This window comes from Apostichopus japonicus, chromosome 19, assembly GCF_037975245.1.
Source record: "Apostichopus japonicus isolate 1M-3 chromosome 19, ASM3797524v1, whole genome shotgun sequence".
NCBI classification, from domain to species: Eukaryota; Metazoa; Echinodermata; class Holothuroidea; order Aspidochirotida; family Stichopodidae; genus Apostichopus; species Apostichopus japonicus.
Genome location: NC_092579.1, coordinates 28121122 through 28148650, shown reverse-complemented (window position 1 = coordinate 28148650; position 27529 = coordinate 28121122). Strand labels below are relative to the sequence as shown.

Sequence of the window (27529 nt, the reverse complement as noted above, 5' to 3'; positions counted from 1 at the left end):
CTTCATAGCATATTTTGTCCCGCATAAAATTTAAGCATTGCGACATTCAAAAGGCAATTGAGTTCATTATATCAATAATTAGAGCAGATGCATACATCAGAGTTAAATGTTACAGGAAATAAATGAGACGTTGTGCGTTGCTGCAAAACAAAAAAACAGAACGGGGAAAAATTGAAGAAAATGAAACAAGTCTTCCATCTGTAGAAGATGTTAATCATGTTTTTGTTGTGATTGCTGCTATTTCATCCTCCGTATATGTTGCATGTTGTATTCGTCAACTACATTGCGTTCATAGTCATCTTTACAGAGGGAGAGATAGTATAGGCCTAACTCCCCCCCCCCCTACCCAACGGAGGGCGGGTACGGGATAGGGAGTGCAACAGCTACAACGAAATATGATAATTGCAGAGGTAAAATATTACGAACTTAAGGAGTCCAAACTTCATTGTTGCCGTATTTCCCTAACACACAGTGGGTACGATTTGGCAAGTATGGTAACTGTACTTCATGGGTCTACGAGAGTTGCCTAGCCAATATGAAATTTCATCCGTGCGTAAAGCTCATTATAGGACGGGAACCGAGGGTATTTTCAAGTTACATCCTAAACGAAATCGGCAACGCTGTATACAAAATTCAGGCCCATACACATAACTTTGAGTGCAAGGATCCGGGGGGGGGGGGAGTTGGGATGGTTAGTTATCGAATGTGTGTCCTGGGGAAGGGTCTTCTTAAGTCTGTGACCTATCTGTGATGAGTTCCAAAATATTTTATTTTTGTTTGCTAATAACAACCATGAAGTAGCTGGAAGATACTTCTCTGACCTTGAAAATGTCAGTACTGCCCCAACCCTCTCCGTATGGGCTTGACACCTATTTATTGACTTTCATTACTACTTTATTGTTTACTTTTTTACCCTTCCTTACTTTTGTCACTCAATCGTCGAGTCAAGGTTTTCTCCCTCTCAACAAGGTGGAGGGCCATTCTCCCAACCCCTGCCCCCTAAGCCCCGTTGTGATGGCCATGCGTGAAGCAAATTTTCATTTGTATAGACAAATGGCATTCCAGTGATAAAGGTTCGTTGTTTCTTATTATGAATGTTTCTTATTGGACAAAAGTGGTTCAAATTAGAAAAGATATATTAGAACGATATCCTCTTCAAAGGAGCTGCAAACATACAGGAAACAAAACAAAGCCAAACAAGGGAAAGAATAAAGCAAATAGGACAGAGCAGGATGCAATATGCTAGATTTTTATGTCTCATCATGTTTCTCACACATTAAATATGTCATTCTTGTAGAGAAAAGTTTGTTCAAAGAAAGTTAATATAGTAAAAATCAAAATATGAAATTGGATGATAGTCATGCACAAACACAATATTCTGAATCTATATCAGACTGGGCAAAGAGTGAAAAATGATTATACATGGGATCAGGGAGGTAGGAGCCGGGGGGGGGGGGGCACTGTCTGTACATGCTATTTTTAAAATGGCATCCCATATCTTTTTGTAGCACGTTTAGCAATTAACAATCTCAATAAAAAGTATTGATAACATACTAACACATCATATATATTTAAGTGATATGGCCGGTGCGTATCGGTTTATAGCATATCGAGTGGTGGTTGTGGAACGAGAAAATGTCCCTCTGATGTTGTGTGCCCACCCCCACTTCCTACCCCCTGCATGGGGAACTTTAACTGGAATGATGACTCTCCCTTTGTAGCTCTGATGCAACTAAAGATAATCCATGCTTTCTAGAGCATCCTTCAAGCAGGGAGGTATTGCTTGATTAGAATGATATACTACTGTCACTCTTCTTCAAACAATATGTACTTGAAACTCTCATAATCCACAGGAAGAACATCCTCTTTAGAGTTTGGTAAAGACCTCAATAAAACCATGCAGAAGTTTCCCCATTAGAATTTCCCCCTTGAACTGCTTTCCACAAACAGTAGGATTACCTATATAATGCTTTAATGTGCAACTTGATACCGTCAAAAGTTTAATCTTGATTGTAAGTTACAAATAAAATAGCTGATTCTCATGTATCCAACAGGTTTTTCATTAAGACTTACACAGAAATCCATAACAGCAAAACTTACAACAGGAAGAAGAATATGGTCGGTTATATGTTTTACTATGAGAACTTATCTTGAACACAATTCCAGAACCAAGAAACACGCCTTCTTATTTCTTATTTAATGGAGTAATGAGGTGATAAAGAATTTCGAGCGTCACATCCCTTCAACTTGAACTGCAAATATATGGATTTCCACCGAACGACTGGCAGTGAAAAGTCAATGGCCTGTCTTTGCTTAAACGTATAGCAGCCGACGAAATTTTCTCTCATGATATGTTAGAGTGAAGGACAAGATTATTGTCGGTAACAAGTTAACTGCTAAGAAAATCGTCTAGACATGTCTTATGTTACCTTCATACATACTTCCTCCATTGGTGGTCAGGGATGAGGTATCAGTACAACCAAATCTGTGCAAAATAAAAGTTGAAAGCAATATTATGAGTAGTGAATGCCACACTGTAAGTTATATATAAAATAAATTATCATCTTGAAAGGTTATGTGTAGGCCCCACTACAAAGATGATTAACATTCACAATGTAGACTGTATAGTGTACAGTTGAACTATGCTTAGGCATTGAGTTAATTGGATGATCTTTTATTGTGACACCTACATGTTTATGGGATTACCGTCTCCATTATTTTAATTGGAGATTGCATGTCATAATTTTGGCGCTATATTGTACAGTTCACTCCCAAACCTGAAAGTTTTAACCACATGAGCCAATACAACATTTGTGACATATTAATTAAATTTAATATTCAGAAGTTTGATGCCTTTTGGTGCTCTATTGATGTATGTGTGCATGGTATGACTGTTTAATGCCGATCAAACATTAATTGCCCTGAATCAGGATCCATGGGGGTTCAAAACACCCTCTGTATCACCCAAATGCAAAAACAAATAATGCTAGCTTACCGTTATAGTAAAATGTACTATTATACATCATTTTGCATCAAGAGACCTAAACATTGCCTTATTTTGCCAAAGAAAAAGGGGTCCCTCTCCCAGGTTTCAGGAAATATCCCCCACCACACACACAAACACATTTAGCAATTTTCCACAACGGACCTTACAGAGAAATGATACCAAAACTCAGTTGATACATTATCTCTCTTATCTTGTCGAAATTCCTGTCAAAACAGCCAAGTAGTAATAAGTTCACACTTTCTAAACAGAAAAGTTCCCTGTGGTTACAATATCAAACTGTCCAACACCTTTTTGAAAAACAACACACAATAGGTGGTGTCTAGCTGTGGAATGTGGTCTTAATTATTTACTCATCACTTGTTTGAACAAATAAGCTGTGTCTGCTGCAGTGAAACATGTCCAGCCAAAATCACTTTTTGGGGATGTAAATCAAATGACAATTGTCAGGCTATGTATGCTACTTAAGAACCAGAGGTGGAACCTTTGCAAGTAAATATAGGAACAAAAACTATGTACATGTAAACTTGTTAATGGGGACTTAACCTGCAAAGATTTACAGTACACTTTCTCTGTTCTCACCTACCTTCGTGACCTTTCTGTATGCCTAATACCTATTTGGAAATAATTTATACTCAAACACAACATTCTGCCATGCACTACAAGTTATTTTCATGGTACAAATAACAGATATGATGCCATTCATATTGGAACTAACTACAGAAAATTATTCACTTTTTAAGACATGCTTACCTCATCATCACATCAGTAATGCAATAAGAAGTTGATGCTGCAGCTAGTCTTGTCAGGCACTGCCTTAGTCTCAGGCCACTTTGAATAGAAGTCAGACAGTGTTATGATGTACAGTCGCTTTGCAGCTGTCACTGGTAGAGGACCAATAAGATCTACACCAACCTGTTAAGAAAGAAGACAGCATTTAGGTTCTAATTTCAAAAACATTTACAAGTTGCAGGCTTTGCCTTGACTGTTGTTCTATTCCATTTGTTCTATTCCATTGTTCTATTCCATTCTGTACACAGATCTAGATAAAAAATAGTGGGATATCTGATAGAAACAGGGTGTTGGTGGATTTAGGCCAATTATTTTTACCTTGCAAACATAAAAATGTAACTTACACCATACTGTACCTTATATTTACAATCGCTTCAACCACTAAACCAGAAAAATGATACGCCACTTTTTGCAACTTATAATTATTTGCATATATTGATGGTTGCTCTGCAGTTAGACCAGAGTGTGGCTTAAAGGTATGCTGTATAGGCCCTAAATATGCCAAATTTTCACTATGGACAAAATTCTTTAAGTATGTTTATTTCCCTGGAGTAAATTTACCTCACTGGGACATTCAATCATCTCGTGTCACCATTTAGAATGTCTGAGCACAATTTAAAGGGTTATTACCCCCAGGAAAGTACTTTTTGAAAATTTCTAGCAATTAAAGTGGCCAAAATTTAGGGCCAATACAGACTACCTTTAAACTTGTAAATGTTGAATTTGTCCAGAAACAATGACATTAACTATACTAAACCTTCACTGCATACTGCGGACATCCTGTGCAATTAAAACAGATTGAGAATATACCTGTGTCCATAATCCAGTTACAGGAATGCTATGGAGACTTGTTCGTAGGTCTACAGGACAATGACGCTTTGACATCCTGTTGAACATAACTTGTTACATCAACGTTGATAGTTCTCCAATAGAATCTAGACATAGTCTGTTGTCTGGTTTATCTGTGCAAAGATGAACACCTTCAAAGAGATAAGAAAATTCATGATCAAGGGGATATCATGTTTTTTTTGCCCCCCCCCATAAAAAAACAAACAAACAAACACACAAACACAAATATATGGGCTGCAGGATTGGTAGTTCTAGCTGAAGTGCCTTAAAATTGAATTACAACTCTATATCGGTGTTTGAAATGGAATATTCCCATTATTGTACATATTGCATGACCACTATTTGGGTCTATAGATATTTAAGGAGTTTTCTTCTGTAGTGAGGTTTGGCATGTAGAGAATATGCCACACCTAAAAAAGTACTATCAGGCCTTCAATATCTGTTCTTACCAACCAAAATTAATGACCGTGAATTTGTTATGTACAGTATTAGTGCCACTCTCCTCTATAGAAGTAGGTTAGGCTATATGCTATAGTCCAATAATTGCATTTTATAGTGTCCCATGCATGCAAACCAGCCTTGCTCTGTAAGCTTTAGTGATCTGTTGTTATCTTTTATGATAGGCAGGGCGATAAAAGGTAGAAATTTATAATAATTTTCACAAAAATTTGTTAAGACAATTGGGTAAACAAAACGAAATAGGCCCTAATAACTTTGTTCATGCACTTACAACTTTGCTCAAGCATACAACTGATTATAATGTTGCATAAGCAATTGCTTGACTTTTGCGAATGAGTTTTTACAACTAACCAAACGTGGTAAAAGAATATCATAATTTGTGCACCAATCAGTCCTAGAGGCCTGGTCATAGTTAAACTGTGGAATGGCCGTTCGCCATTTAACAACCAATACCATATTGTGTATCCTACACTGTAAGTTACAGACATTACCTTATAGATGTCACTAGTCAGTATGAGCTGCCTCGATTTGGGCGAGTTGAGAAGCCCTAGATAGCAAAACTTTCCTTCAATTTCGGTACGCAAGAGTTCCATTTTCAGCCAGTCTGAAAGACTGACTTTGTCTCCGTAAGATCCTTCTCTGTTTTATTCTTGTAAACCCACTTGGATAGCTCTCATCTCTTAGAATATCCGCAATTTGTCTCACGTTTTCTGCTAGCTTTTCCATTTTTAGTTGTCGCACGACTTTACAGCTAAATATACGGAAGCCGAAATGCGACAGTTTGCTAATAATACAGATACTGCCAGAGTCCATTACTAATTAAATTTTTGCTACTCGAACGTATGCTAATGCGGACATAGTGTTCAGGGGGACACAATTTACAACAAAATATGCGACCAACAAATAATGTCCCCCCTCGTTTCATCATAGCATAAACTGTCCTGGGAGACAGTCTGTACCAACTGGCCTTGTACAAAAGGTCCGGGAGACTGAATATACTGGTAAATTCAGTATAAACTGTCCCAGTGGGACTGGGACAGTATATACTGAATATGGAATATTTGCGACAGTTTGTACTGCTACACCGGAGGCACTGGGGGCACGTGTCCCCCCCCCACTTTTTTCAAAAATTGCAAATGTGCCCTACTGGCAAATAAAATGTGCCCCTTTGATGAAGAACTGTCTTTTGGATATCTTAAGCCTTTGTTGAGTTAATATTTTATTTTAATTATTTATTTTTAGTCTGTACATTCTATTTCTAAAATGGCACCCCATATCTTTTTGTAGCACGGTTAAAAATAAACAATCTCAATAAATAGTATTGATAGGCATACTAACACATCATATATATTTAAGTGATATGGCCGGTGTGTATCGGTTTATAGCATAACGGAGTGGTTGTTGTGGAATGAGAAAGCGCCCCTCTGATTATTGTGCACCCCCCCACTTTTTGGAAGCTTCCTATCCCCCTGCGAAGAATAGTATTTTGAAATAATTCAGAACTGTCTGAAATATTAAAAACTCTATTTTGTGATGAGTTTAAACTGCCGGAATGAGCCTAACAAACTCCAGAAACATTAATTACATTTAGTCATTATAATTCCAATGCTTTCGGGTGTACCCAGTAGTCAATTAGTGTAATTTCTTTATTTCACATTTAAGTACACCGTCCCCTGAAGCTTTTTGATTCACTCGGCTCGACCCGGAAATGCTAAAAGTTCCTCCTTTGTTGTTCTTTTGGCTTCAACTTTTTTAGTTTCCTGGTTTAGTTGTTAGTGACAACATACTTCCTGTTCAAAGACGTACAGTGTTATATCAGATTCACAAGGAAGTTATTATTCAGAATAACATGCAGTTTCCTGGTTCTATGAATTTGTACCAATTTTAATCTTACTTTTCAAAGATGAATGAAGTCCACAAACATGTGTTCTTCAACTAACCTGCAGAAACTACTTCGTTACTGAAGTGTTATAGGATCATGTTCACAACAGACTAAAAACAAATATTAACAAACGTGCCATTACATGTCGAAGTCAGAAAAGCCACATTTTGAACAGTGAAATGAAAACCCATATAAATTCCAGTGACTGTACCAAAAATGGTTATTACTAGCAAGTAAGAATCTTTCAACAAGTACTCGATTTCCAACAAAATTTCTTTCCACGATATCGTTGATTGTTTCGATTTGATTAGCAGAATGTCTGCTATGAAATTGTCCCAAATATATCGAACTTGAAATCCTCCCAATGCAAACGTGTACAATGATAATACTGTGATAATTTCAAGCCAAGCTAGAATCATTAGATGTGTTTGTATGTTTCTGCTGCTTGCATACTTCATGACACATGTCCCAAAGACTATATAATCCCATGTTAAGTTTGATACAATTGCCAAAACAGTTGCAGGAAACATTAGGATTGTGCAGAGACCACAAAGACGCCTGTAACAATTGAAATCTGCTGCGACTTGCATAATGACACCTTTGCATATCCTCGCGTCGCATTCAAGCTCTTTGATGTAAGCAAGCAATAGCTTAAAATGGCACTGGAATGAAACCCGGATGAAATAGAGCAGGTACACGAATAAACCTAATGCAAACATAAACATTACACCAACGAATGACTGTAGTCCCTTGGAAAGTGTAAACCCGCAATCACCAATGTACAGGAAAATGATCGTTCGGTAGACAGCAATGGTCACAGGACAACACACGCAAAGGGAAAGGAACGGTTTACCAGGAAGACCTGTGAATTAAAGAAAACGAACCTTAATAATTCATATTTTTTTAATTTTTGTTATCGATAGTTTGTAATAGACATAGCCTACGTATTATGAGAAATTATTTTAATCAAAACAGTGAGGTTTTTCCGTCAAAAATTTCAAACAGTGATATTCTGTTGTTGTTGTTGTTTTTCGTTGTTTTGAATGAACGTAAAGCCTCTTTACTCACATTATTATGGGTTACTACTTGATATTTTTACTCTTGAATAAGGCTAAACATACATTGAATAAACTCCGACGTTTTCTATCTTTGAGATCACTGAAAACTAAACCCTGAGAAATTTAATTACAACCAACACTAAAGCAACAGGCACAAACTATGCCTTAGCGGAAGCGAGCACATGATTACGGAGATGTTGGGCCGATTCTACGGAACAATAAATTTCATTTATTTTCCCAAAAAAAGTAGTTCGAGTTACATTTCAAACATATTATTTATGTTGCGTAAACCCCAGTGTGTTTCTCGTAAACCCCAATGTGATTCCCTTCAGAGTGAAGCACTTTTTAATTCGCTTAACAGCGTAAACAGCGTTAACAGCGTTATACCAGTATATCGTCTTAATTGTTGTTTACACTAACAAGCTGTCTTAACTATACCTCTGTTGGGAAGGTCCAAAATCTGCCCTCGCTTAATCAGGTATCTTACATTGAGTGATGATGCCCAGCGGAGTCTTGGAACACTAGACTTGAAGTAACTACGTATCTTAGAGCACAACATCAACATGAGAGGAGACAGGAGTACCATGCGGAAGGACGCCATGATAAGAAGATGTAAGACCTTGTCCGGTTTTGCAAACAGTCTTGGCAAAAACGTAGAGATGTCGAGCATCAAAAGAGCTACTTCAAATAGCAACCACACGGTGGAAGATATGCTGCTCCATTTACGACACCAACTTTGAACGCCTGTGATGGAACAAATAAGTAAATAATAGGGAAAAAAATGAAAGTTGTGTGCTGCTCTAAATTCGAATCGTCTACCTTAGGAAGGGGGAAGACGGGGTGACTAAAGGATGCCTCAAAGATATATCTATCCATAGCGTCCTCTGCATAACAATACTCAACACGATGTATAAGTTGATATTTTCTTGATACTCATAGAAACGTCAAGCAACCTACTATGCAAAGATGGTTGAAAATTGGAGGGGGGGGGGGGTACATGCCAGTCAAAACCAAGGGTAGGCCTTAACCTTACATACTGCATAACCAGGAATGACACCCCACTTTCATTCGAAATCAGTGCATAAAAAGAATAGAAGCCTATATAGAGGAGTTTTAAAATTTATGGTTGTTAGTAATCCTCTATAGAACGTGGAACCATAATGACGGACTCAGGCGCGTAGCCAGGAATTTGCCAGTGGAGGGGGCGAAATTGTAGGCAAACTATCAGAGCCGTAGATACGGCATTGCAAACTATCAGAGCCGTATATAGAGATACGGCTCTGCAAACTATCTATGCGTAGCGCCACCATAAGTTGGCGCGAAGCGTACAAGAAAATTTTGGCTGAAAATGCCTCCCAGATTGCTAGAAATTGCACTTCCCAGGCCTTGTAAGTTGCATTTTAGCATTTTCTCTTTTGAATTTACTAGCGATATCATAAAAACAATTAAAAAAATGTTTTTTATATATGCTTAAGGTGGGGGCTGCCTCCTTTGCCCCCCCCCCCACCCTTGGCTACGCGCCTGGACAGATTGAGGAAATGAAATCTTACCAATTTCATTTTCCGTATATCTTTCACGAACACGATCGCAGTTCCACCAAAGAGTTTCGCATACGTTACAAGACTCCTCCAGCTCTTTCTTTTCGTATTCCTCCGAGAGTAGTGGTGTCCTCTCTCCGGCGACATCTGTGTCGTCTTGTTCGTAAGCTAATATCAGAGAATCTACATCAACATCAATTGCTTTAGTTTTACTCCCAGGATGGTGTCTTCTGGTAAACCTCTTAGCTCGACAAGAGAAACATTTCCGTTCAGTCACAACTTGTTCATGAAAAAATAAGCCCAGGAATTTGAGGATAAACCAAAACAGAAATGGCCATCTTTTCATTCGCTTGGTGTCGTTACTATTCCAATTGCTGCAATTATGATCCATCGTATCGTAGGAAGATTTCTTCAATACTAGATCCGGATAAAGCGCCAGTATAGCGAGTGTCTCACTTTAGGTTGGATAAGAACACTAGCTTGTCTTTTTGTGACACCAACTTGTAGTTGCACTTTATATGTTATTAGGAAGTTAAAAGCGCTACACTTGTAAGTACCGATTGCAACACGACTATATATATATTACATACAAAGTGAAAGTAATATAGAACATTATAACATACTTATATATGCATTGATGGACATTTAGGCAGTAGATAGGAATAAAGTACTATACGCAAGTTCGATGCATTGTAAAGTAACTTTTTATTGTTATCAAAATAAAACACTTTATTTTGTTAATTCACTCGCTTTGACTTTGTATTATACGCACGGTTTGATTACCAGAAAGTGACTTGAAGCCGTTAATTGGATACTTGAATTGTTTTGAAAGCGCACATAAAATCCTAAGTTACTACCGATGCAGAAGATTCTCATCAAACTTTATGTTGTTAAAACCTCCCCCCACCTTTTATTGACATTGTATTACATGCACGGTTTGATTATGAGAAGGTGAATTGAAGCCGTTAATTGGACACTTGAATTGTTTTGAAAGCGAACCTAAAAACTAGTTACTACCGATGCATCCGTTTCCCATGGCGTGATCAGTTAAAACTGCTGAAGGTGGGTACCCGTTTATCAGTTATAAAGCTGATATGTATATCATTTTATAACATTTTCAAACATTATATTTAGAACTTTCTCGAAAATCAGAAAAATTGTTTCGTTTTGACGACGCTGTATATATGTCGAACTAACAGGTTTAAGATAATCGGAAATTTTATTGCTAAATATTTCCACACGTTTGCATTACATAAACGCATCCTCAAGTTAACGACACCCTATATACGGTTCTTTCGTTTTACATAAAAATATAGAATTGACTAAATTTATCTGATATTCTGAATATAACCTTTTATATATAACCTGAATATAACCTATATCATGTGTAGGCTATCATTGTATATATTTCCTGAAAGTTGTCCAACTCCCGGCTTTGTTAAAAATAATTTTGGAATTTCTGTGAACGTATAGTGGCTTCGTAATATCTTCTGTGTCTATGGGCCAAGTTCCAATTATGATCTAATTTAATAAACTTTTCTTGCTAGGCTGTAGTGGAATACAATAAACACGGTACATCATTAGGATATTTAGAAGATGAAACGCCTGGTATTATATAGGTTTGTGGTAGTAGCAAAGAGGTTGAAAGTTGGGGGGGGGGGTATGGGGGTAATAAAACACAACAAAAATGGAGGTCAAATCCATGCACAGACCAGGAACTGTAAGGAAATGAACAGTTGTGAAAGATGACTATTTCAAAGGGACACACACCCATCTTTAGCGTATATAACGTACTTTCGTGAAGAACAACGTCACTAATGTAACGCCACAAACAGACACAGAGACATCAGAAAGGGAGCGAAATAATTACCATGCAGGTTGTATTTGGATACATATCTATTCACATGTGGAAAATTAGGAATAAGGGGAAATTCCCCTGAAAGAAAATTACAAAGTTATAATATTAGAAACAATGAACTTTGTACGACAAACAATTACGATAATCAAGCATAACTATCATGAATAGCAATAGTAGGTATGGTTTATATCACTTTAAACAAAGACCGATATATCACTTTAATTTCAGTGTGTACGCGAGAACAATACTATACTGCTTTAAGATTCTAAAACATCCATAGTTATGAGTAATACTGTAGAAAACTAACCAGAGCCTTCAAGGAATACCAATAGTAAACAACCTTGCCTCTTTCCAGGTAATACAACAAAGAGGTAACCACTTTCACTATTTAATTCACAAGGAAGTACATATGGACAAAAATTACAATTAATTAACTATCAATTGTGTTGCAAAATCTGCATGATTGAGTACAACAAGTATGTCAATTGTCCTATGCAGAAGAGAAAGAAACTTATACCAAAAGATTGCATGAGCTTCTAACCTCTAAAAGGGAATATCCTAAGAAAATACAAATGCCTACACACAGTGTATGGACATAGCATATATATATATATATATATATATATATATATATATATATATATATATATATATATATATATATATATATATATATATATATATATATATATATATATATATATATATATATATATATATATATATATATATTTATATTTATATATATATATATATATATATATATATATATATATATATATATATGCGGTACCGATGCACGATGAATGATTATAATTCATGAGCTAAGCCTGATAGAATTAGGGTTTTTTTCAATTGAAAATCTTTAGAAATTGCGAAAAACTGGGTGGGGTAACCCCCCCCCCTCCCGCACCAAAGTCCTGATTTATTTGTCTATTTTGTTGTATGTTGTTCATGTATTTTGAACAGGTTAGCAACTATGATATCACTCGCATCTTCCGCACATATTGAAAATTTGTTGATCAATAACGAAAGTTCGAAAGGAACGTAAATGACTTACTTTGACGTTTTACGGACTAATACGAAGAAATATAAATTAAACAGAATATGTCATAAAGATAAAACTATAAAGCAGAAACGAAATAGTCTACGAATAGTTAAACTGTGAAATGTCCACACACAGTGCATAGAAATAGCATATAATATATAGCATATATATATATATATATATATACACACACAAAACAGCTAAGGAAAATCTAAGTGGTTGCACGTTACACTACTGCATACTATATTTCCAGATATATAGGGAATGTTGCGTTGTATAATTTGTCCCAGTAACTGGTATAACTTTGTGTTTTTTGATTCGCAGTAATTATTTCATTTAAGAGACAATCAGTTCGATATTCCATGTTAGTTATATAGCTCAACTTGCCCAAATTTTTTCCTCAAATAATACATTATTTTGATAACTGAATGATTATCCTAATTGTTTACATCGCCGTCAACATACATACATCCGTAGTTTTGACGAATACTCATCCGAACAGTCTTAGAACACTGTCTTAGAACAACCAGTTTTCTCTGATTAAATACAATACATCTTAACATCTTAATAACTAACAAAGCTATGGTCAGCATTTAAAGATTTCACTACTCTGCATGCTTCCATTTGTAATCCTGTACTAAATTTAAAGATGCCTTCTCGCCTATATACAGAGTAATGGGACACTTTCTTTGTTATTTCCGTATACTTTATACTACATATCAAAGTTTGCCATGATTAATATTTTCGTAAATGTTCCTTATAGAAAGTAATGGGACACTTTCTTTGTTATTTCCTTATCCTTTTATACTGCATATCAAAGTTTGCCATGATTAATATTTTCGTAAATGTTCCTTATAGAAAGTAATGGGACACTTTCTTTGTTATTTCCGTATCCTTTATACTACATATCAAAGTTTGCAATGATTAATATTTTCGTAAATGTTCCCTTATAGAAAGTAATGGGACACTTTCTTTGTTATTTCCTTATCCTTTTATACTGCATATCAAAGTTTGCCATGATTAATATTTTCGTAAATGTTCCTTTTCTTTCATTATTATTATTATTATTATTTTTGTTATAAAATGTTTGGTAGGAGTATATACAAACAAACCTCCAGTGTGTCCTCAGTACTTTAATCCGTTTGGTTTGAACGACTAGCAGTGTGCTAGTTTGAGGATGACAGAAAAACTATAGGCGAGAATATTCGAGAATATAGGTTAATGCATTGTATCACAATGAATATTTACGCCTATGTAATAGTTATTTTTTCCTCTTCGGCAATAATTTCAGATTTAGTATATTATCAATTATACACGCTAAATTGCAATGGATTGCTTACCTAAACTTTGTGTACATGGCAATCATTTGCAGCGTATGCTATAATTGTTACTTAACTAAGAAGTTTGACTTCCCTATATAGTCATCGATACCTAGATTACTGTACAGTCACACATGATGTTGAGTGCAACCTTTAAAACATACGTTTGAACATGGCAAACATAGTGTTAAAGCATATATCTTTCTTTCAATCTCTGTCTTCGAGAACTCTCTTCATGTATATTCACCTTCCCATAGCTTCCACGAACCTACTGAAACTTTCTATTAAGGGGTTAACAGTAAGTTGATCACGTTGCAAGGGGATGAATAGAACGGATGTGCATGTTCTGAAGGCCTACTAAAAGTGAATCGTTTTAAGATTCGACTTTCCTCATTATCAGTATTATAATTGATTTCACATTGGTGCTGTCTTGAAGACCGATACATATAGAAATCCCCCCCCCCCCCATCAGGTCACGTGACTCATGACGTCATCGTATTTCATTAAGCCTTGACTTAAAGGAGACGGAAAATTGTTATATCTTGCACTTGCGCTCGTGTTTACAAGTCCACAAAGAGAATGATTGAAAGGTGGGGAAGGTTGGGGGGGGGGGGGGGTTGAAATGGTTCGGGGCATGTGCCTGTATAAGTAAGTGTTATGACATGCTAGCGCGAACGTTAAACATGTTCACAGATAAAATAAATGAATGAGGATCTATTATGTCAGTTTTCAACAAATTGAGGGAACTGATCGCGAGGGAATGTTGGGGATTGATTTCACGACGATATACAAGCATCGTAGGCCCATACAAACTAGCACCCCCCCCCCCCACACCCCTCCCTCTCCATATACTTTGGCCTGACCAGGAGAACCGATAAGCCGTTCTATGAGATTAAAAAATATTGTTATTTATGCCTGGTTTCACTGGTTTATATTTAGACTAACTTACGTTAATCAGAATGAAGAGATCCACTACAAAATGGTTTAACATGCTTGGGAAACCCTAAAGCTACATTGAAAAGAAGCTCGCGATAGCAAAATTTTGACCTGAAAGAAGAAAAAAACATCATTACTCTTGAGTTACGTTCCAAAACGTACAGATATCAACCAACGTCGTCTTTCTAAAGATGAATGAAACTCTAAACGTAGGCTATCAAATGCCTATCGATTGATGTGAATTGTAAGCACAACGTATCTCTATAGTTTTCTGAAACAGACGCAAGAAAGTGCAAATGATATCTGAGTTACCATGGTATCTTAACCACAGTGATAATTTGCAAATGTACCATTGCACGATTCGGTTAAGAAAGCAATATTTTGCTGACCCAAATTGAAGCCCATATAAGTAGCAGTAACAGTACCAATAATGGAGAAAATCAGTGCGTTCGATCCTGTTATCAACTGTTTGAGCTGCTTCAAGACATCGTCACAGGGTTTACTGCATTGCTTAGACCTCATGAGCACAATATTCGTGATGAAATCATCCCACAAGTATTGCACGTTAAGTCCACCTAATGCGCATAAGTACACAGAGAGTAACGCTATGATTTCAATCCAAGCAAGTACCATAAGGTGCATCTGTACCGTCTGTGCACTCTGTGCGTATTGCGAGACACATGCCCCACTGCTCATATAATCCCACGTCAGGTTGGCTACAATTGCCAACACTACAACAGGGAACAGCAAAGCGGTATATAAACCGCAAAGTTGACTATAGCAAGTAAACTCTGCCACAATCCCAAAAAGGACACCTTTACATTTGGTTAAATCTCCGTCATTTTCTTTGATAAATTTTAGGAGAATGTTGAAATGGCATTGGAATGAAACTCGGATAAAATAGAGTAGATATATTACAAGACCCATTCCAATCATAAAGCTTGTACCAAAAACGGATTCCAATACTTTTTCAAAAGTAACGCCACAATCTCCCATGAAAAGAAAAATGGCGTACCGGTAGGCCGAGACTGTTGTGGGTAAGCAAATGCATATGAACAGGAACGGCTTTCCAGGTAATCCTGTATAACAAGATGGAACAAAAGTATGAAAATTAAATGATTTAAATCAAATGCATGAACACAAACATGTATATTTATCTATATGTATATCTATATGTATATATCTATATATATATATATATATATATATATAGATATCATATACATATACATATATATATATATATATTATATGCATACATACACGCACGCACACATACATACATATACATGGATATATACATGTACAAGAGCGCGCATACATACACGCATGCACGCATACACACGCATGACGCACATACCCGCATATGTAGATACTTTAATTAAGGAAGCGTACCTCTCTTCGGTAGATCCAATATTTGCGCTCGTCTAATCAAATATCTTAAATTCAGAGATGATGCCCAGCCGAGTTTACGAACATTAAACTTGAAGCAACTGCGGATCTTGGAGCAGAATAGCAAGAGAATCGGAGCAACAATAGCACAGTAAAACGTCATCTTTAGAATAAGATGCAAAATTTGGTCTGGTTTTGCAAACAACCTTGGAATGATTAGGTATAATCCATAAACCAAAAGACACAAAGCACAGAGAAGCCACGCAGTCGATAGGAACTTCTCTCCCTTGTGGTACCATCGTCTGAAACCTGTTTCAAAAGCAAATCATTTTTATAATTTAATTCTAATTTGACCATACGGTAATGTGTCCAATATAAGAAATCAAACTTAATGAAGAAAACACTGAAATCATTCAAGACTATAGACTCGGTATAGAACTGCGTACATTTTTACTTTGGATAAGTGTTTCAACAGTTTAGCAAAGTTAATATATTTCTATCAACGTTCTTCTAACCCTAAATCCTCCCCCTTCACGGAACAACATGAAACCTTAAGCCGTTAAATTGTGTATTGTGATGAATATTTAGACTATACATTAGGTCGTAGCTTTAAACGCAAGGTTTTGATAACTAGTCTAAGAAATATACTTTATTTTTGTGGAGTTTGAATAGGGGGGTGTACACCCCGCAGCAGTGCCCTTATTCTTCCTCGGTCTGAAAGCAAAACCAAAATCTGACCGAATCATTTCAAATGGGAGGTAGGCCATTAATGTCTCCCCCCCCCCGCCCCGCAATCACACCACTGCAAGCCACAGCAGCTCAGCGATTTGATGGTTATGTCCTTCGTTTACACGGAAACCTTCATTGGGTATTAAAAGAATAGTTCAGAGTTTGACATATTCATCGATAGTCACTAAAAATATGTGAAACAACACTATATCCTTGATATATATATACTCGACTGGGCTTCATAGTTATAAGAGGAAATGAACTGAATAATATAGGAGGTTTAAACTAATGCTTTATGGTCTATAGTAGTGTTTTTGTATGTTGTTTGCATGGTCGTTAACGTGAGCACCGAAAAACATCTGAACTACTCTTTAAAGCTATATGACGTCAAGTGCAATGACAACATTTTGTGCGAAAACAGTTGATTTAAGAATTGGTTTCTTATGAGCTGATTCTATGACCTGTATGAGACATTAATCAGGCATGAAGTATATAACAGTGCCTGCTATACACTTACCAATCGTTTTATCTGTATAGCGTTCGGCCACTCCATCACAGTTCCACCATAGTGACTCACACGCGGTGCAGACTGCATTTTGTTCACCCTCCTCCTCCTCATCATCATTTTGGTTAGTAGAGAGTAACAATCTAGTTTCCTCATCTTCATCTTCCCGTTTCGATTCCAATTCATAGGCTAACACCAGATAGTCTATATTAATATCCATCGCTTTGATCTGATTTCGGCTTCTGTCTTCCATGAATTTCTTCGCGTGGCAAGGAAAACATTTTCGTTCAGTAACAGCCGATTCATAGTAAAACAAACCGAGAACTTTCAATAACAACCAGAAAGAGGATGGCCACTCCTTTTCTTTATCAGGTATAACATTCGCTTTGTAATCACCATTAACTTGTCCATCTCGAGCGGAAAGCATCGGTCTGAATCTGGTATACATATCGTCTTGATATGGTCCTCCGACACACGAAACAGGCACTGCTGAATAGCAAAGTGGTTTAATTCAAAGTTAGGATATTCTACAATAGTATCATTAATGTAAAAGGCAGCTTTCTGTTTGACCAGCATTGGATATCCCAATGTTAACCAATCAGTACCTTCGATATGATACATGATATCTCGAAAGTGTATACCTCGTGCACATGATGTTGATCCCATACTGAAAGAGGAACCTTTATGTATAGGCAAACAATAAACCATCTCGATTGACAGAGATCAATCATTAATATTTATATATAGTGATAGAGGTTTCGATAATGCTTGATTCATAGGAATGGGAGGGGTGTGGGGGGGGGGGGTTGTAGTCAATCTTACAGGGCATTGGGACTTTGATTTGTTGAGGTAAACCAAAGAATCATATCAAATGGTCCCAACAAAAATTAATCAGCATAAATTCCAGTATTTGAATGTTTAAGTAAAACGGGATACCCTTTTTTATTACATTTTTGTATTTGGTTATTAATTTTTCAATAACATGACACCTACTATATATTTAGGCTTTAAAAGCTTTCTTCATTTCTCGACAAATTCACTTTAAATAATAAAAGGGCAATATCTCCTTTTAATGTGATATTAACAAAGAGGGACACTTCTTGTTAATGAAAAGTGCACTTTTGAGGTAGTAATCCTGCCTCTCTCTCTTCCTGCTCTTAAGGTAGCATACGCCCATTAAAAGCCCCATATAGACTTACACACTAAATCACAAAAGTAATGTGGTCTCTTAACGCTACCCATCACCGGATAGCTGACAAGTTGGCCTTTCATGGAACCATCAATTTTCCGTATCATGACCATGTAGAATTTTTGCTATCCGAGCCGGAAGTTTTCGTTACTTAAAAACAAACCTCTTCACTCAGTGGTAAACAAATTTCCTACGCTGCTCATGGGAGGCCTAAAGAGGTCTAAAATTGCCTCAATTGACTGAATTTTCTCACCACATGTACTTCCATTCATGTTCTTCAACATGCAAGCCACAAAAAACTAGATCATGATTGATAACATGTCAAAAAAGATGTTCTCCTGCTGCTTTTTTGCACTTTTCCTGATATAGGAGAACATTCGGGCGAGTGGATATAGACTCTAATAGGAGTATGCCACCCTATACAATGTAACGTTAGATCTCCTAACGCTGTTAAGTGAGTACATAAACATGACAATAGTTCACTTATTTTAAAAGGTTCATTTACATGTTACGCCCCCCCCCTATGTATATAGTTATGTTATGTATATATAGTATATCTTGACATGCATCTGCACTCACATGGGTGTAATAAAGTATTTAAATAGTTCGCTCATCTTGTCCATGGAAGCTGTAACCATTGGCTTTCAAACGGTTCTATGCTTAGTTGACTTTAGATCCGATCGTGGCGTTTGCCGCCATCATCATTACTAATCACATAGCTCATACCTGTTCTACTGTAGGCTATTGCTGATAAAAGAAGTAAGACCTAGAAATAGAGTAAAATGCTTACAAGTTATCTTTGTTTGTGCCTGTAAGTTAACAATTTGTCCAGTATCCCTCCCCCCCCCAAAAAAAAAAAAACCTCATATTGATCATTATTCCTTTATTGTATATATTTTGTATTACCAGTGGTAGCAGAACGATGTGTGGAGAAGGGGGGGGGGGTATTTAATGGGCTTTCTCTACGAATCATGATCCTTTCCCCAATTCCTCCCTCCCCAGTCGACACATGTGAGACAAAAGTTAAGCACCCCTTTCCGTGATTTGCTATTTAAACCTGTCAGATGTGTTTTCCACGTCCAAACTGTTTGCTCCCAAACTGTTTGCTTGCCATGCACTTGTCCCCTGTCGTAATTGTGCTCCACAAAATTCTTAGCATGTAACGTTGAAGTGATGTGTTTCGCATGCTGTTTCGCTTACTGAATATTATTCGCTACTCGAATCAAGGCAGTCACTAATCAGTCCGGGAGAAACCCTCGATCGAGGGTATGACTTTCGTCTCAGTGAAATAGCCTGTGTACAGTCGTTATGTTAAAGAAACACAAACTACGGTGTTATGATCGCGCAGTTGTTATGATATGCTAGCTTCAAAGGCTTCCGCGATGACTCATACTAAAACTTGGGTACCTATTAACGGTAACGTAAAATACAGAAAATAGGGCCCCACACAATCGCGTGCCCGCCCCCCCCCCCCCTCCCCCATACGCTTATTCCGGCCCTGGGTTGTGCATCAATTTAAGCTCATCAGGATTGTCTCCAAAAGATAAATAGTCTCCTATAAAATATGATAAATGTTTTCAAAAGTACTCAGTCTAGCTGCTGGAAGCTCTAATTCTTCAAATTCTTCCCATACATATATTAGAGAATGGCTAAACTGCATAATTAAATGTTCAAAACAGAGGACCAATGTCATATACCAGATTGCAAGTTTGTTTTAGTAATCGATATTATAAATTAAAGATGAGATGAAGAATATCGAAGCGTTCTGAAACTATCTTGTACGTATATAATAGATATGTAGTCATGTACTATTCCGAGAAGAGATCATATAGAGGCAGATAGACATTTCCCATATACGAGACCTCAGAAATTATGATCGGGTTCTTCAAGATGCCGAGTTAGTACCCTAGATCTGTTGACTCTTGCCACCTACGGGTCGGAGCTGTGATTCTCAGATGGTGCATCTCAGATGGTGCATCTCTTCTCACGCTTCCAAATCATTCGATTAAAAGTCAGCAAAAGTAACCTCAAAGTAAAAACAGAAATGCTTACCAGTTTTCAGGTGTGAACGTTTTCATGAGTATTCGTGTGGTCAAAGATTGATCATCGCCACATATATGTGGCGAGGCTATACTACAAATGTTAACGATAGTTCAAAAAGTACCAACAGCATGTAAAGTACCGTCATGAAACATAACTATATATTGCAGAAATATTGTCTAGCGCAAGTCTACACATAGTGGCTGATAATTTAGGTGGAAAATATTTTGAGGTAGCTAGTCGATGGATGTTACCAATTTCCAAAGTAAACATTCAGTGAAAAGTTTCATGTTTTCTAGTAAATATGAAGCCACGGAAGAGATGATATAGCTAACCAGACAAGGATGACCTAAATGCAAGAGCAAATCTACCTGTAAGTCGCGCAAAATCTGACTGAAATTACTGACATCAGATTAATGTTTAAATGATGGTTTATGATTTAGAGGTGATAAATTAATTTATTCCAGCTAAGATGAGACCAAGTATTCCTCTGTCAGATTCACAGTGCTCACCTTGGCATAGAAAAATGCAAAAGAAGCGCTAGGGACGTAAAGCTTTGGCCTCAATTGAATGCTGAGATTGAAAATTTAAGTTTTTAAGTGTTCTATCTGAAACGCACACACAGGAAGCAGAATCAAAGAGAGGCTATATGCAGTCACGTGGTATCCCATATAGACCATGGGAAAAAATACTGGGAGCTAATCTCTTTGAGTGGAATAGAAATGGTTATCTGATATTTAATCGATTATTATTATTATTCAGGTGATTTTCAGATTTATCATTTACCTTACGCCTAAGAGTGCAATAATAATAATGCATTATAATTTGTAAATTACAAATTTGCATTTCATGGTATTGTTATTACTGATAATGGACCTCACTTTAGAAGTATGCATTTTGATACTTTTTCCATATTGTATCAACTTTATCATACTACCTCTAACCTATATACTACCCAGAGTCTAATGGCATGTCTGAGAGAGGGGGTTAAGATTGCAAAGAGATTATTAATTAAGGCCCTGCCTCTCTATTGATATGTTAATATTTAGACACCTGTTTTGTAATTGTTAGACACTGGTGAGATGACTCTGAACAAAGCATAAAAAGCAATAGCATCTCGTCTTTTAATCATATTTTGTATGAAATTGTGATTTTTGTTGACAACTGGTGCATATCAGTAAGCCACATTAGTTGGCGATATGTGGATTTTCGTAACAAAAAACAGGCAAGTAAGATCGAACTACTGAACCAATCAACAGATTGTTGCATGGTTATAAAATATCTATAATCTAAAACCGTTCTTCCGAAGTAATCAACGCTTGCGTTTGCACCAATTGAGAGTGCTGTGAGTAAAAGAACAACATAGTTACAAATTCCATGTAGTGTTTCAGGATATTCTCCATTGGCAAAGCTAGACATGATTTTGTTATTTCCAAACCCTCATTCCAATATGAAAACGTAATGAAAGTTGAAAGTATTTGGAGTTGCTGGGTAGATAAATGTTGAAATTTACGGAAACTGGGCGCCCATGGTAACCAAAGTCTTTGTTATCCCACGTCAGATTCCATTCCCATAGAAATAACACATTGAACCGCATGGAATAACATTTACTACAACGTTCCCATGGATTCTTTGTCTTTAGTTTCATTATAGTTTTACTTTAAAAGTAAACAACAGTTGAAGCTATACAGATGCATCCTTAGATAGATTTTAATAAAGTATTGTTTTAGGCACATGCCACTAATTAGCAGTATCATTAGCCACCTTTGATACTACTACGATAGAATAACACTACTGATACATCAGTCACACTATGTATTTTGCAGACCAGTGCTATAGACTGCCATGTAGGAACGATAGAATAACACTACTGATACATCAGTCACACTATGTATTTTGCAGACCAGTGCTATAGACTGCCATGTAGGAACGATAGTATAACACTATTGATACATCAGTCACACTATGTATTTTGCAGACCAGTGCTATAGACTGCCATGTAGGAACTGATGAAAGACAATGCCATTGTCCATGTAATGCTGCATGATTCCAAGCACATGTGATCCAGATGGTGATTAATTTTACGCCAAAAGTGTGCGGTGTCATTTGTGTGCGTAGTGGTAAGGATATTGTGACGAAAATGGTCCCACATGTACGACACGTCAAGACCACCGACTGCGGAGAGACTTAAACTCAGAAACATGAAATGTTCCGACCAAATCATCCATAAGATGTTGTTGCAAGGAATGTCCTCTTCACCTTGCTTGTACTGCATACATACGGACGTGGTTATCCCCCATGTAACAAACGGTAACATTAACATCATATACACGTAGACAAACTTTCTATAGCAATTAAAGTCGCACACAACGGTCCATATCATTTGGCGGCATCCGTCCAAATCCCCCTGATGGTTCTTAACGAAGGTTTGCACAAGTTGAAATTGACGCATGAATGAGATGCGACACAAGAACAAGAGGTATTGAAAATTAGTCCAAACGATCATAGAAAGAAGGGTTACTATCAATGTCTGGAATTTGGAGAAGTGGAAACCCTCACGTTTTGGACATATGTGGATAGGAGAATATATTAGAAATCGATGAAGAAACAATTCCATTGGCCAAGCAAAGCAAATCAACAGCATTTTCTTTCCAGGCAATCCTGACAGAAAAGGAGAAACAAAACATTATTAATTTCAAAAATTATTATTTATTAAAAAAATTAAATTATTATTATTATTATTATTATTATTATTATTATTATTATTATTATTATTATTATCATCATCATCATCATCATATTTATCGTTAACAACTGTAAGCTTAGGACATTAGCAATTACATAAACTGGTTGCCTTTTCTATATCCTTCCACGTCTCACTATAAGACAAAATCACATTACTTTCTAAATTGTTCCATGCACAAAACTATGCCAAAAATGGTCCCACCCCCACCTTTTAAACAGGAAACGTTCTAGCTAAATGAACAAACAGGGTTTTTAAGTCTTGTACGCGAGCGAGATAAATAATACTGCAATCACAACCAACTGCAAGCAATTAAAAACTGCCGATTACGCAGTGCTGAATAAGTCTTTCCCTATAAATACCTGAACAGAAAAACAAAGTAACTTACAAAAAACATATTGAAAGATACTTTATACGTTATTAGTTTTCAAAAACAGTAATATTTTCTCTTACTAGGGTTTCGTTTTGTCAAATACGTCACATATCACATTTTGCACGAAAACAAATGTCTATGTATAGATCAGATAATGTCTTGTATATTTTATGGGCTACTTAATCCTTCCACAATTGGGCCCGTTTTGCTCCCACCCAGACGATATTATCTCTAGGAACCGTAGACTATTAACGTCGGTAGTAGCATAGGGCCCAATTTGATTGGGGGGGGGGGGGGCTGTAACGACTTGCCCGAAAAATATAACCAATTTTTTTTGGTTATGTGAATATCATATATGGCATGCATCGGTTATTTCATCGCATACCAATAGGTGCCCGAAAATTAGCAGCATATTGCCTGAATTTTCACAAAATATTTGGTTGGGGGCTGTAGAAGCCCCCCCCCCAGCCCACGCCTCCCTTAGCCTATGGGTATAGTAGGCCTATATGTGATTACGGTTTCTGTTTTATACAAACGTCAGAAATGTGGTCATACACAAACTGGAACAGTTTGATCCCATTTCGTTTAATTAATTAATTAATTTCGTTTAATTAATTAATTAATTTCGTTTAATTAATTAATCACTTACCTCTCCGAAATTCTATGAATTGTAGACGGCATAAAATGTAACGGACATTGAGAGTTCTTGTCCATGATATTTGAGCTCGAGAAATCCTCCCTTGCGTTACTACTGTCGTAATCTTCGAATACAAACTCATGATCGGATAGAGGGATAATATCGTCATGAAGATGAAGAAAGATAACAAGTTGACGAGAAAGTACGTATTCTCCCGATTAAAATGAGCAAACGTGATGACTTCGTAGGCGTTATTGACAGAGATGCTAAAGAGTAGAAGCACAGATACAACCCAGCTGCCACGGTGATTCCAGGTTCCAACACCTTTAAGGAAAACGAAGACAATGTGTGACTGTATATAAGAAAAATGATTAATAATATACCCTGTCCGCTCAAGATTTATAAAGGAGTTTCGGTGGATTATAATGATGGAGATTAGAATATATATATAGCGAAATCTGATAGTGAGATAGAAACGGTTCGCGAGGTCCCTTGTGGATCACCTGTTATAAAGATAACTTTTTATCGGTATCATTTAGTTAAGTTTAGAGACCCAAATGATCAGGAAGATTTTTATCAGTAGCTTATTTGAGACCCTATCCGTGTAGTGTGTAGTTTGACATGTATGTTGTTTCTTTTCAATTTTTCAAGTAGATCATAGTATCAGAATGACGTCATAATTACGTGAAACAGCAGCACAATAAAGTTCATGTGACTTTGGAGAAACACCAATAATTGCATGGAACAGTTCGCATAGAGTTCATACTATATGATCATACATACCTATATCTGTATCTGCATACCGGCATACTCTCCCATTATAATCCCACCAGTAGCTGTCACACGCTGTACAGTTTTCAGACTGCATTACGTCATAATGGTTTGTCCTTTCACTAGTCGAGTAATCATACCTGTCTCCATTTAGGCAACCATTCCATTCATTAGTCGAACTTCCACTAATCTAAGAAATTGTATTAAACAGTTGATGAAGACTCTTAGATTCAGAACATGTCGAACTTCCACTAATCTAAGAAATTGTATTAAACAATTGATGAAGACTATCAGATTCAGGAACATGTACAAAATGTATTTTATCTTTTCGTTTGGAGCAATTCTCATTGTTTAGTTTATTAAGTATAAGTTTGATTTGTAAAGCAAACCCCCGCCTTAACCCCAAAAAATACCCCCTTATCGAAAAGGTAAGTGCCGGACACGACATCTTTGTTCTGCAGTAAAACAGCAACGGAAGGTTAAATATTGTAAGATCAAGGATAATTAATATTCGAGGAAAATATTCCATATTCAGAGAGACTACGACCATTTAGCCACATTATTTTCTTACAGCAAATATGAAATAATTCACCGCGTAGTGCAAGCATTAGGCTTTCAATAAATAAAAATATGCAATATTTTATATAGATAAAAGTACAAATTGACTCACTGATTTGTTTCGTTCGAGTATGTGACATCTGAAACACTCTCTTGGAACGGCTAGTTTGTTTTGAAAAAATACACAAGTTATCTTCATAATCAACCAGACGGTGGTCGGAATTGGCAATCTAGGCTTGTCTAATTCTTCATCTTCATCTTCTCCTCCTCCTCCTCCTCCTCCTCTTCCTCTTCCTCTTCCTCCTCCTCCTCCTCCTCCTCCTCCTCCGAGTTCTTCGTCTGCTATGTCGTCTGTTCCTCGAAGGGACAAGATATCGTCATTTGCGGACAATAAAGACACACTTTCTTGTTGTTCTTTACGTCTTTCCTTCAGATAGAACGCCATGATATTACAACACAGCCTTGTTCTTACGGTAATTTAACAAATACCAATCCGAATATGCCAGTCTCGTACCGCTACTGTATATAAGTTGCGAACTACTGAAGTATATACGGTTGAACCCTCATCCTCATGCAGCATACTTCTGACAACTGTTATTAGTCCAAGAGTAGAAACAAAAATGTCAATATTTTATTACCGATTAACTCGAATTTGAAACTGATAACGATACCCATTTGTTACACGCAAATTACATCGTCACCATGTAATTATGTGAAGGGCATGCCAGAGACAGGATGCACCGAACTTAGGCATACTTTCATTATTGCATTCTTCGTTGTCACATTATGTCTAACAGTGATAGGCTACATAGCATTATCATTAACTATAACGAAAACAAGCCTATAACGTTGTTTTGTTATATACTGTTAATTTTTTATAGCAGACTATTTGCGGACACAGTAGATTTCAAGTGCTACTAAATATTGTTTTCATAGCCACGGTTTGCGGATAAGTATTAATACCTGTTTAAATGGGGCATGCGTTTGCAACAGACTGAATGGGTTGTGAAAGTAATAATTGTCACATACTGACCCATCCTTGGTAACCATTATGCTGTCACGTGATAAGGAAATAGAGTGCCAAGTTAGCAATTTAGTGAACTCCTTCAAAGATGCAGCGAAGTCACCTTGCCTTGTAACCCTCTCTTACGGCAGTTTTGGTGGATACTGTGGGTGGGTGGGTGGGGAGGGGTGCAAGAGTGCAAGCTTGGTCGCTAAATGTCACTAAATGAGTTTATAGAGCAGGAAAAGAATCGAAATAGTCGCTTTTCATTGTCAGCTAGCCAGATAGGTGTATAGCTGTTACCGAATGAAAACTTCAACAATGCCTCGGAGATTGGCTGGAGGGTAGTGCGAGGGCAAGGGCGAGGTGGAGAGAGAACAAATCTGCATTATTTTAATATAGTTCTTTATTTTCTAGTAGCGAGTTTGAAGCACAAAAACACATGCCAGAAAGAGGAATTGCAGTATTTTCACATGTAACCTAGTGTACGGTATATATACATACATTTATATATATATATATATATATATATATATATATATATATATATATATATATATATATATATATATATATATATATACATATATACATATATATATATATATATATATATTTATATATGTATATTTATATATATATATATATATATATATATATGTATCTATATATATATATTTATATATATATGTATATATATATATATATATATATAGATAGATATATACATAGAGATATATATATAGATATATAGATAAATATCTACAGAATTCATAATGATCATCAGGAACATGGAACCTTTAATTTCTATCTACAGAGTCTAATAGGTTCTCTTTCAGTATAACG

At 36.5% G+C, this 27529-nt stretch overlaps 4 protein-coding genes across 5 annotated transcripts in view; all 4 read right to left on the bottom strand.

Moving 5' to 3' along the window:
- LOC139959789 (uncharacterized) overlaps window positions 1-27529 on the bottom strand; it is a 56447-nt gene that overhangs the window by 8420 nt on the left and 20498 nt on the right. The gene's annotated exons all lie outside the window — the stretch shown is intronic.
- On the bottom strand, window positions 7801-12038 carry LOC139959693 (uncharacterized). The gene is made up of 3 exons (XM_071957492.1): window positions 9595-12038; window positions 8532-8788; window positions 7801-7848 (listed from the first exon to the last, which is right to left on the bottom strand). The coding sequence occupies exons 1-3, from the start codon at window positions 9971-9973 to the stop codon at window positions 7801-7803; spliced, it is 684 nt and encodes a 227-aa protein (XP_071813593.1). The 5' UTR covers window positions 9974-12038.
- Window positions 12232-18047, bottom strand: LOC139959791 (uncharacterized). Of its 2 annotated transcripts, XR_011790223.1 has the most exons (4): window positions 17382-18047; window positions 16139-16444; window positions 14076-15822; window positions 12232-13883 (listed from the first exon to the last, which is right to left on the bottom strand). XR_011790223.1 is itself a non-coding variant. In XM_071957639.1 (3 exons), exons 1-3 carry the CDS (start codon window positions 17815-17817, stop codon window positions 15065-15067), a joined length of 1500 nt encoding a protein of 499 aa, XP_071813740.1. In that variant the 5' UTR covers window positions 17818-18047; the 3' UTR covers window positions 12232-15064. The 2 variants fall into 2 exon arrangements, 1 of the variants encoding a protein (XP_071813740.1); XM_071957639.1 differs by having other exon boundaries at window positions 12232-15822.
- Window positions 20060-26310, bottom strand: LOC139959790 (uncharacterized). The gene is made up of 4 exons (XM_071957638.1): window positions 25793-26310; window positions 25135-25312; window positions 24364-24675; window positions 20060-23259 (listed from the first exon to the last, which is right to left on the bottom strand). The coding sequence occupies exons 1-4, from the start codon at window positions 26123-26125 to the stop codon at window positions 22562-22564; spliced, it is 1521 nt and encodes a 506-aa protein (XP_071813739.1). The 5' UTR covers window positions 26126-26310; the 3' UTR covers window positions 20060-22561.

What these genes read in the sequence shown, in the direction of transcription:
- LOC139959791 (XM_071957639.1), bottom strand. Translation starts at nt 17,817, where the DNA reads ATGTATACCAGATTCAGACCGATGCTTTCCGCTCGAGATGGACAAGTT. An exon ending in CTATACAGATAAAACGATTG is followed by an intron (nt 16,445 to 17,381) that starts GTAAGTGTATAG and finishes CTTTTGAAACAG; the next exon opens with GTTTCAGACGATGGTACCAC. An exon ending in ATTGGATCTACCGAAGAGAG is followed by an intron (nt 15,823 to 16,138) that starts GTACGCTTCCTT and finishes CTTGTTATACAG; the next exon opens with GATTACCTGGAAAGCCGTTC.
- LOC139959693 (XM_071957492.1), bottom strand. Translation starts at nt 9,973, where the DNA reads ATGGATCATAATTGCAGCAATTGGAATAGTAACGACACCAAGCGAATG. An exon ending in ATATACGGAAAATGAAATTG is followed by an intron (nt 8,789 to 9,594) that starts GTAAGATTTCAT and finishes GTTCCATCACAG; the next exon opens with GCGTTCAAAGTTGGTGTCGT. An exon ending in GCTGGGCATCATCACTCAAT is followed by an intron (nt 7,849 to 8,531) that starts GTAAGATACCTG and finishes TTTAATTCACAG; the next exon opens with GTCTTCCTGGTAAACCGTTC.
- LOC139959790 (XM_071957638.1), bottom strand. Translation starts at nt 26,125, where the DNA reads ATGGCGTTCTATCTGAAGGAAAGACGTAAAGAACAACAAGAAAGTGTG. An exon ending in GTATGCAGATACAGATATAG is followed by an intron (nt 24,676 to 25,134) that starts GTATGTATGATC and finishes TTTTCCTTAAAG; the next exon opens with GTGTTGGAACCTGGAATCAC. An exon ending in ATTCATAGAATTTCGGAGAG is followed by an intron (nt 23,260 to 24,363) that starts GTAAGTGATTAA and finishes CTTTTCTGTCAG; the next exon opens with GATTGCCTGGAAAGAAAATG.